The 11,203-nt window shown below is 42.8% G+C and overlaps 1 protein-coding gene across 1 annotated transcript; it reads right to left on the bottom strand.

Moving 5' to 3' along the window:
• Nucleotides 1–1,242: 1,242 nt before the first annotated feature.
• On the bottom strand, nt 1,243–3,127 carry LOC118898256 (ras-related protein Rab-1B). Its single transcript, XM_036858381.1, has one exon. The coding sequence runs from the start codon at nt 3,094–3,096 to the stop codon at nt 2,491–2,493; it is 606 nt and encodes a 201-aa protein (XP_036714276.1). The 5' UTR covers nt 3,097–3,127; the 3' UTR covers nt 1,243–2,490.
• Between the last annotated feature and the right edge of the window lie 8,076 nt (nt 3,128–11,203).

The following is an 11,203-nucleotide window of genomic DNA, read 5'->3' as shown; positions in this document are numbered from 1 at the left end:
TTGAGTCCTCTCCCTCTTTTTCTTAATGAATCTGGCTAATGATTTATCAATTTTGTTTATCTTCTCAAAGAACCAGCTTTTAGTTTTATTGATCTTTGCTATTGTTTTCTTTGTTTCTATTTCATTTATTTCTACTCTGATCTTTATGATTTCTTTCCTTCTGCTAACTTTAGGTTTTGTTTGTTCTTCTTTCTCTAGTTCCTTTAGGTGTAACGTTAGATTGTTTATTTGAGATTTTTCTTGTTTCTTGAGGTAGGCTTGTATAGCTATAAACTTCCCTCTTAGAACTGCTTTTGCTGCATCCCATAGGTTTTGGGTCGTCATGTTTTCATTGTCATTTGTCTCTAGGTATTTTTTTATTTCCTCTTTGATTTCTTCAGTGATCTCTTGGTTATTTAGTAACGTATTATTTCGCCTCCATGTGTTTGTGTTTTTTACGTGATTTTCCCTCTAATTCATTTCTAATCTCATCATGTTGTGGTCAGAAAAGATGCTTGATATGATTTCAATTTTCTTAAACTTACTGAGGCTTGATTTGTGACCCAAGACATGATCTATCCTGGAGAATGTTCCAAGCACACTTGAGAAGAAAGTGTAATCTGCTGTTTTAGGATGGAATGTCCTATAAATATCAATTAAATCTATCTGGTCTACTGTGTGATTTAAAGCTTGTGTTTTCTTATTAATTTTCGGTTTGGATGATCTGTCGATTGGTGTAAGTGAGGTGTTAGAGTCCCCCACTTTTACTGTGTCACTGTCAATTTCCTCTTTTATAGCTGTTAGCAGTTGCCTTGTGTATTGAGGTGCTCCTATGTTGGGTGCATATATATTTATAATTGTTATATCTTCTTCTTGGATTGATCCCTTCATCATTATGTAGTGTCCTTCCTTGTCTCTTGTAACATTCTTTATTTTAAAGTCTATTTTGTCTGATATGAGTATTGCTACTCCAGCTTTCTTTTGATTTCCATTTGCATGGAATATCTTTTTCCATCCCCTCACTTTCAGTCTGTATGTGTCCCTAGGTCTGAAGTGGGTCTCTTGTAGACAGCATATATATGGGTCTTGTTTTTGTATCCATTCAGCAAACCTGTGTCTTTTGGTTGGAGCATTTAATCCATTCACGTTTAAGGTAATTATTGATATGTATGTTCCTATGACCATTTTCTTAATTGTTTTGGGTTTGTTTATGTAGGTGCTTTTCTTTTTTTTTTTTGCAAAAACCCTCGGCTCCCCCGAGGGCCAGTGGAAATTTATTTATTTATTTTTTGTCCTTTCCGTCTTTCCCCAAGTGGCTTTTCCTTGCAAAATGCCTGACATGACACCAGAGGGGAACCTGGGAGTTGGGAGGGCACCCCAAGGGGCAGCCCAGGGACTTAAATACAAGCTGGAGGGGAGGGCACAGGTGGGACAGGCAAGAGACAGCACAAGGGACATGGCTTCTCAGGTAGAGATCAAAGGTTTGTTTTTCTGCAGGAAGAAGCTGTGTCAGAGGCAGGGGGCTAGCATCCTGGGTGGGAGGGAGTTAAGTGGAGAGGCCCCCCCCACCCTGGGTTGCACCCACATTCCCAGAGAAGTAGCGACAGGGGATGAGGATCCGCCCTCATAGGCTCCAAGGGACGGAAGGGGAAGAATAAGCCAGATGTGCTGCCTCAGGGCAAGGGAGGAGGTGCTGGCAGAGTGAGGGTTAAGGCTGGTGCCCAGCCTCTGGCACGGTGGGCCTTCCGCCTCCGCCTGCCTTGGGGACAAAGGGGCACGGTGGGCGGGCAGCACACGGGCCTGGCTCTGGCAGGGCAGGGAGTGGCAGGAGCAGGCTCCCTCTGGGCTCAAGACACAGGCCCAGCGTGGCTGCTCACCCACCTGCCCTAGATGTGCTCAGACCCCACCGCAGCTGGACGGCTCGAGCTGTGAGTGTGTGTGTCAGGGTGTGGAGGCAGGGAGGAGAGGAAAGTGGGCTGCTGGGCCCCTGTGGCCCCATGCCCGTCCTGAGGTCCAGCCCAGGGCCCTGCATTCCAGGGCCCTGGATCCCCTGGTCCCATTCCTGGCCCCAGGTGCTGACTGCAGCCAGGGGCAGTAGAGGCCAGGGAGGCCCTCGGCTCCTGGGGAAGGGGGGTGCGCAGGGGAGGGGAGGAAGAAGAGTAAGGAGAGAAACCCACTGCAGCATACACGGGGGGCAGGGGGAGGGAGACAGACAGAGGAGAGCCCTCATCCCAAAGGTGTGCGGTGGGGTATCTTTTAAAGTCACCCAGAGGCAGCAGCAGAGCAAGCCCGCACCCTCACCCCAGCCAAAGGTCCTGGGTGTCCTCCCTTGGGGGCCCTGACAGAACCGGGGCTCAGGGCGGCAGGCAGACAGGCCAGAGGGAGATGGGGAGCCCAGGACACCCCAAAGCCACAGATTCAAATGCCCCAGGAGAGGGAAGTACCTCCTGCCCCCTCCAGGGGCATCATCTGGAGAAGGTGCCACCTCCGGTCCCACCCCATGAGCCCCTCCTAGCAACAGCCGCCACCAGCCTGCTTCACGGGGGTGCTGTCAATCTTGAGGTTGGGCCGCTCACCCCCTGAGGCTGCCCCAGGCCCCATCCGTTTTTTGATCTCAGCAGCCATGGTCATGAACGCCTGCTCGACATTGGTAGCGTTCTTGGCACTCGTCTCCAGGAAGGGGATGCCCAGGGAATCTGCAAACTCCTTGGCTGTGGTGTTATCCACCACCTTCTTGGTGGTGAGGTCGCTCTTGTTGCCCACCAGGAGCTTATTGACATTCTCGCTGGCATAGCGGTCGATCTCCTGTAGCCACTGCTTCACATTGGCATAGGATTCCTGGTCGGTGACGTCGTACACCACGATGATGCCGTGAGCCCCCCGGTAGTAGCTGGAAGTGATGGTCCGGAACCGTTCCTGACCAGCTGTGTCCCAGATCTGAAGTTTGATGGTTTTGCCATCCAGCTCAATGGTTCGGATCTTGAAGTCCACCCCGATGGTGCTGATGTAGCTCTCTGTGTATGTGTCATCAGCAAACCGCAGGAGCAGGCAGGACTTGCCCACGCCCGAGTCACCAATCAAAAGCAGCTTAAATAGGTAGTCATATTCGGGGTTCATGGCGGCAGCGGCGGCCCGCTCGGTCGCTCCCAGTCGCTGTAGGTGCTTTTCTTCTCTTGTGTTTCCCACTTAGAGAAGTTCCTTTAGCATTTGTTGTAGAGCTGGTTTGGTGGTGCTGAATTCTCTTAGCTTTTGCTTGTCTGTAAAGCTTTTGATTTCTCCAATCGAATCTGAATGAGATCCTTGCTGGGTAGGGTAATCTTGGTTGTAGGTTCTTCCTTTTCATCACTTTATGTATATCATGCCATTCCCTTCTGGCTTGTAGAGTTTCTGCTGAGAAATCAGCTGTTAACTTTATGGGAGTTCCCTTGTATGTTGTTTGTCATTTTTCCCTTGCTGCTTTCAATAATTTTTCTTTGTTTTTAATTTTTGCCAATTTGATTACTATGTGTCTCAGTGTGTTTCTCCTTGGGTTTATCCTTTATGGGATGGTCTGTGCTTCCTGGACTTGGGTGGCTATTTCCTTTCCCATGTTAGGGAAGTTTTTGACTATAATCTCTTCAAATATTTTCTCAGGTCCTTTCTCTCTCTTCTCCTTCTGGAACCCCTATAATGCGAATGTTGTTGAGTTTAATGTTGTCCCAGAGGTCTCTTAGGCTGTCTTCATTTCTTTTCATTCTTTTTTCTTTGTTCTGTTCCGCAGCAGTGAATTCCACCATTTTGTTTTCCAAGTCACTTATCCGTTCTTCTGCCTCAGTTATTCTGCTATTGATTCCTTCTAGTGTATTTTTCATTTCAGTTATTGTATTGTTCATCTCTGTTTGTTTGTTCTTTAATTCTTCTAGGTCTTTGTTAAACATTTCTTGCATCTTATCGATCTTTTCCTCCATTCTTTTTCCAGGGTCCTGGATCATCTTCACTATCATTATTCTGAATTCTTTTTCTTTAAGGTTGCCTATCTCCACTTAATTTAGTTGTTTTTCTGGGGTTTTATCTTGTTCCTTCATCTGGTACATAGCCCTCTGTCTTTTCATCTTGTCTATCCTTCTGGAATATGGTTTTTGTTCCACAGGCTGCAGGGTTGTAGTTCTTGCTTCTACTGTCTGCCCTCTGGTGGATGAGGCTATCTAAGAGTCTTGTGCAAGTTTCCTCTTGTAGGGCTTTTAAGTTTGTCAGTTTCACTGTTGCTTTTCTCTGATTTCTCCAACACAGACGTCAATAACATACAGATATTATTGCTGTTGTTAGTATTTTACTGGTGTTTTACCCCCATCCATTTGTATTTTGGGGTTTATCATCCAGTTTTGTTGTAAATATAGATTATATTTGGTCTTATATCAGTTTTTCTGTAGGGATTCAAGAAGATCTGCCACCATCTTCCCAATTTAAATCTTTTATCCCCAAAATTATCAGAAATTGAGTTTATTAGAGAATAACAGAGGAATTGCTGTTTGGGAAATGCAGATTGTAGCAAGCTGCAGGTGAGTACTTCACGTCTTTGATGGTGATATTTATATGTAATTCACCCAGGCATGTGATATCGTTTTTTTTTTTTTTAATAAGTCAAGAGACAGTGGAAATTGTCATGGTGGAACATGAGGTTAAGTGGCATCCTCCTGAAGGTAGATGCTCAAGGAAGGTCAGTGCAGGGTCTCCACACAAGGCAGAGCCAACTTCATCAAGTGGGGAGGAAGGACTGCTTCTTCTGGCAAGTGAGGCTTAGTGGGTATTGGGGGGCTCCAGGGACTCATATTCATCTGATTTTACTCAGATGTTCTCACCTCAGTTTTCAAGGCTCCACTCTCTTTTTTGTTTTTGTTTTTGTTTTTTTTGTGTGTGTGTTTTTTTGGGGGAGTCCACTCTTTCTTAATCAAAGTCTGTCTTGACCATAAAAGATATGGTGAGGCTGTGAATTCAATTTCATTTCAAAACTGACGTGATCAGCCTTGGCATCTTATTTGGACATGTCAGCCTACTGGCTTTAAGAGATTACATATTGTTTGATGGCAGTTACAATAACTTTCTAATCCTCTAATTTTGCCTAGATTGTAGAATTCAAGGAAATGTAAGGCCTGAGCTTATAGTGTCTTTCTTTAAGCTCTCCAGGGCTTCAGAATTGTCCAGCTTGAGCCATCATCCTTGTCTGCCCCATTTCTACCATACTAATCCACCAAAAGGCTTGCCTTCAATAGGTACTTAATGTAAGTCCAAAAATGTGATAATTTAAGTAACTCTGCTTGCAACTCTCATGGACTGCCAGTTCCCATTTCTCAGTGGGGAATGAATCATCTCTACCTTCACATCCAACCAAACCAAGATAACCACTCCCAAATTCTTGTTGTTGAGAGTCAGTTATCTATAACCACTTCCAGTTTCACAAACTATACTAGGGCTCAGTATAGGAGATAGAAAATACCCTAGGTATTTTAAACAAAAGAAGATTTTATACAGGAAATTGGGTGCTTTAAAAACGGTTGGAAATGCTAGAGTAGCATGAATCGGGAAACCACCACTGGCACTATTAAGTTCAGTGCTCATCATCACAGATGCTATTCAGAGATCAGGTATTTGGCGTTAGGAAGCCACTTCCTCTGTCACCGTTGAAACTTTCTTGCCTCCCATAAAGGTGATAACCAGACACTGAGTCTGGTCATCATTGCCTCCTGCTTCTTGACACTCAAGTTTTCATTTCATGAGCTTGCTTGTTAGCAGAAATAACAACAGAAGAGTGCCTCTGTTCCATATTTGTCTTCCAAAATTTGGGGAATGTATTAATTGGCAGAACCTTACTTGCATACAGAACCCTAGCTGCAAGAGAGTCTGGGAGATGTAGTTTTTCCCTTTCTAAGGTCTCTGAGGGGGTGAGAATGGATACTATTCAGTATGTCAAAAAACTAAAAAAAAAAAAAAATTTGGCGTATGTTAGTCCGTTTCTGTTGCTTCATGCAAAATGGGAGATACACTGTAGTGAGGTGAAGAGTTAATGGAAAAGAGGCAATATAAACAGCAAAAATAGTATACTCTTTTAAAGAATTTGTGTATGAAGAGGTGAGAGATGAGATGGTAATTAGTGGGAGAGTTCAGAGGAAAGAGTTTCTATTTAGAAGAAAGAGATTTAAGAAGTGGAATAGGGAGGGGGAGGAAAGAGTAGAGAAGAGATTTGTTGAGGATTTAGAATGGGACACCAGGGGCAATTGATCTAATAAGGTCTGGAGGAGGTGGGAAGGGAGGGATCAAGGTTATAAGTGTTGGGGTTGGCCCCAAACAGAGAAGCAGCTTTACTCTACAGAGTCATGCCAGGACCTTGAACACACAAAGATCTAACACATGCAAGGACCCTCCAGGTGTGAGAGATCAGGGAGTTTGATCATAGGCGAACACACATGCTTACTTCAGTCATACGAGTATTTTGTGTAAAATACATGATGAGATGTGCATGTAGTTTCAGTTTTTGGAAATGCAGAACTTATTTGGGGTCAGATCATCTTGAATATTTTTAACTGCTTGTTCTCAAGATATTTACTTAGGACAGATCAAATCCAACCTGTATCATGTAAAATATGAGCACTGTTCCACAACCACTTTTTTTTCACTCGTGTGTGTTGCTGCCAGACACTGGATCAATGGATCAGTCAGGACTCAACACTGCTCTGCTCAAGCCTGGCTCTTACACACAGTCCTCCATTCCGCTGGTCAGTGGGTCTCCATCACTTCACTCTCGCCATGGTGGGCGTGGCCCTTTGTAAGCCCGTGAAAAGTAAATTGGTTTTGGTTGGCGAAAATAATACAATATTATAGAAAAATACAATAATATAACAATGAGGTTATATCCACTGTAAAAATGTAAAGAAAAATTAGGAGTGGATGGGATAAGAACAAACATTTTGGACTAGGTCATGTAAGAAGACCAAAAGCAGGAGATTAGGGCAGAATGTAGCCTGCCTTCACATTTGTCTTTTGCTAGGACTGCTGGTCTAAAACACCTGGACGAAAAATAAAAATAAAAATAAAACACCTGGACGGGGGCTCTTGTGTGTAAGGAAATTAGGGTGAGTCATTTCTCTCTAGATGATGTGATCGTGTCTTCCCAGATGGAGCAGAGGTGTGAAGGTTGAGCAGAACATTTGAGGGGTGTGGTGATTTGGAGGGAGCTTTCCAAGGGGAAGTAAGAGGATTTCCAGTTTCCCTCTTCCTCTTCTTTGGTTACTCTTGGTGTCAAGAGGTCACTTGGTTAGGTCCTAAACTGTCCCATATAATCTCATCCCCATCCCCTTGCACATCCATTATCCTACATAAGCCCACAATCCAGTTAAGAGCGGTTGTGCAAATGTAGTGCCAGCGTGCCCTGAAGACAGGTCCCTGAGCAAACTTTTTCAACCAGCAGTTGCCCTAAGTCCTTCCAATGAAGATAATCTGCAGCTACTATAGTCTGATCACATAGAACATATGCATGTTCTAATGCTTTATCCTGAAAACAAAATTGAAAAACACTTTCCTATAACGTGTTAAAAATATTGTCGCCCGTGAGCCACAACTACTGAGCCTGCGCGTCTGGAGCCTGTGCTCCGCAGCGGGAGGGGCCGTGATAGTGAGAGGCCCGCGCACCGCAATGAAGAGTGACCCCCGCTTGCCGCAGCTGGAGAGGGCCCTTGCACAGAAACGAGGACCCAACACAGCCAAAAATAAATAAATAATAAAAATAAGTAAATTTAAAAATATATATATTGTCTATGATTCTCCTTTCTCCCTGATACATCCTCCTCAGCCCGAATGCCTTTCACTGACTCTATTTGTCAAGATCTCCTATTCTCTTACCCACCCAAATCTAGGGCCCTTTCTCCCATTTCTGAGATGAGTCCTACCTGTGTCCCTTTCTCTCAGGGCTCTGCAAGGTGACTGGCTAGCAAATTTAATTAACTAATGCACGATAAAGTCCCATTGGCTTCATGGATCACTCTTTGAGGATAACATTTGCATTTTAAATGAAGCTTCTTAGATGTCAAGCTCAGCAAGTAGCTTATAGATCATCAGGACAAATGCTCTGACTTTACAAAGGAGGCCACTGAGGCTCCGAGGCCTCACGGGACTTGCCAGAGATCTCAGGGCTAGTAAGGGGCAGAGCAAAAACTGGAACCGCTTTGGGGTCTAGGACACCTTGCACCCTTACACACAAGCTCTCACAACATAATTAATTAAAGAATTTTCAGGTACTAAGGGAGAAAAATATTTTGAGATGTGTTTTTGTTTAATATTCAACATACGTTTGCATACAAAGTTATCACTCCTTACCTAGAATTCCTACTTCTCTCTGTGGTGCTCTTAGCACAGAAAGCTACAATTGTTTCTTACTCGTGTGTCTCCCCAGCTGGACTCTGAGCCCCTAAGCATGGGGACTGGGCTTTATTTATTATTGTATCCCAGCACCCAGGCCAAGGTAGGACAGAGTGGGGATTCAAATGAATGCTGAAAGAATGAATGAACAAATGAATGATTGCCAGGCACAGGAGATAGAGTCTTAAATATCACCCTTTTGTGGTTCTGACACGGTTGTTCTATTGGTGAGCATCTTTTCTGACATTCTTCAAATCACATCAGATACTCGCCTTCCTCCTCCATTTCTTCTTTATAGACCACATTACGGGATTTATCGCCCAACCTCCTTCCCCCTTTTTTAAAAAAATTTATTTATTTATTTATTTATGGCTGTGTTGGGTCTTCGTTTCTGTGCAAGGGCTTTCTCTAGTTGTGGCAAGTGGGGGCCACTCTTCATCGCGGTGCGCGGGCCTCTCACTATCGCGGCCTCTCTTGTTGCAGAGCACAGGCTCCAGACGCGCAGGCTCAGTAATTGTGGCTCACGGGCCTAGTTGCTCCGCGGCATGTGGGATCTTCCCAGACCAGGGCTCGAACCCGTGTCCCCTGCATTGGCAGGCAGATTCTCAACCACTGTGGCACCAGGGAAGCCCCTCCATTTCTTCTTAAGGCTGGTTGCTGCCTTGAAATAATTTTTACTTTTGTGTCTTTGACTGTCATACACGGATGTTATTACCTCTCTAGTTTCTTCTACTCCATTAGATTTCCTTTCCTCATATGGTTATCATCTTCTTTTTGCAAGATTGAGAAATGACATACTTAAAGAATACCAGATTAATCTGTTTTGATTTTTTTTTTCTCAGCTAGGAATAAAAAAAGAGCCTTTTGAAGAGCCTTCAAATCAACAGTAATTTCAAATTTTCACAACATAAAGAGGCAGAGCGCAAAGTGAATTCGACACTTTGAAAAATGCTGTAAGCCTCCCAGTAGACGGATGAATAGGCTTCCACTTCATGAATGCTTGTTTCTTAAGTATTCCATAAATATGGATGTCAGGGTTGTTAAGTAATTAATATTAACCTATTGAGAAAGCGTTTCTTTTCTACATGGTTGATTTCCAGTGGGGAGACTACTTAAATATTAAAGACCATGTGAGACGTTTTCTATAATTACAGTTTCTAGCTCTATTTACAAAGGATGCGTCTACATGCAGAGTGAAATAATATATGGTGTTAATCCATTTTCATTCCTATACAGAATATGTAGATTTTTTTCAATCTGGACTTTCTCTGCCCAAGCTTATCTATAGTTATTTATTACCCTTCACAATCACCCTCATGGAGTCTTTCCTTCCTCTTTCTACCATGATTTGAAAGGCTACTATTCCACACTTTTATGCCTCTCTGCTTTCCGGCCTTATCTTCAATCATCTTGAGTTATTTCTGTCAATTCTATTACTTGTGTTATTTATAGAATAAACAACAAAGACCCCCCTTTTGTATCATCAATATGACCCATCCCTAGTTAGTTGAGTGCTTAGATCTCAGGGTTTGGGGGCAATCATATCATATAGATGCTTTGTTATCTGGGGCTTCCTTACCCCTTAACATCTTCCTAAGATTAACCTGAACCACATTCCATGCCTCATGGGAAGGTCTAATGCCCTCCTCAGCATTTGTGCAAATTCTCGGGGACTTTAATTTCTTATAGTCACCTTTGAATCCAGTCACATATTTCTACTCAGTTCTTATTTCCCATTCTGCCTCTTTGTGGCTGGTCATTTGTCTCCTTCACTTTGGTATTGATCACAAAAGAATTTAAATATACTTTCTTTTCCACATACGTACATATGTATACATATGTGTGTATATATAATACTATACACAAATGTATGCATATATATATATACACATTATTCACCAAAGACCTCTGTATATGTGGCAAAATCAAGTTCACTAAGACAAATGGGAGATAGAGCAATATAGATAGATTAAAAGAAAACTTAGACCTGTTATAGAGCAATATAGATAGATTAAAAGAAAACTTAGACCTGTTCTTAAAAGTTTTTCTGCTAGTCCTCCACCTGCTTGCCCATTATCCCCTGCATTCTCCTGTTCCCCCTTCCTCTCAGGAACAAAAAGCCTTTCTCAAATTCTTCCCAACATCTATGCAGAGCAATCTAACCCTCTTCACCCTAGTCCAAATCCCCGCAATCCCTGGCTTTTCTTTGTAAACGCAGGAACTCCGTCTTACACTGCATGTAAGAGCCCACACCACTATATTCTTTGATTCTCTGCTGGGGGATGGGTCATGCCTGGTTTTGGCTCTTTCATTACACTTATTTTTCAAGCAGAAGCCATCAGATACTTACACGTTTTCCTAACCATTCAAAAGCACATGAACAAGGCAGTTCTAATTTTTGCTTTTATTTTTCTTTATGTACTTATCTTTTGCTGTAAAAGTACATCACTATTTGGGGGATTTTAGATTATTGACCTTAAGAAAGAATTGAAAGGAAAAATTTCAGAAGCATCCTTGCTGACCTTGCTAAATATTTATATGAGTTAAGTGGATACAAGCAGGATTGTTTCTGATGCAAAGAACCTTGAATTGTTTTTAATATATAAAATGCTATGACTTTCACGTGTATGTTGAAAGAGGATTAGATTTGCTATATTTAAAAAAGGGGAGAGAACTTTGAATAGGACATTTACCTTATATGGAGAAAATGCTTCAAAATCAAATAAAATTTGCTCATTAAAAAAACACTGTCTTTTATTCTCTAAAAACCAAAGGATGGGATTATTCTACTAATGGTTTAGAAGCTCTACTTCCTTTCATTTAAGGCAGAGTCCTC

The sequence above is a fragment of the Balaenoptera musculus genome, chromosome 1, assembly GCF_009873245.2.
Source record: "Balaenoptera musculus isolate JJ_BM4_2016_0621 chromosome 1, mBalMus1.pri.v3, whole genome shotgun sequence".
In the NCBI taxonomy this organism is placed as follows: domain Eukaryota; kingdom Metazoa; phylum Chordata; class Mammalia; order Artiodactyla; family Balaenopteridae; genus Balaenoptera; species Balaenoptera musculus.
This window is presented reverse-complemented; position numbering and strand designations above follow the sequence as displayed.

What these genes read in the sequence shown, in the direction of transcription:
- LOC118898256 (XM_036858381.1), bottom strand. Translation starts at nt 3,096, where the DNA reads ATGAACCCCGAATATGACTACCTATTTAAGCTGCTTTTGATTGGTGAC.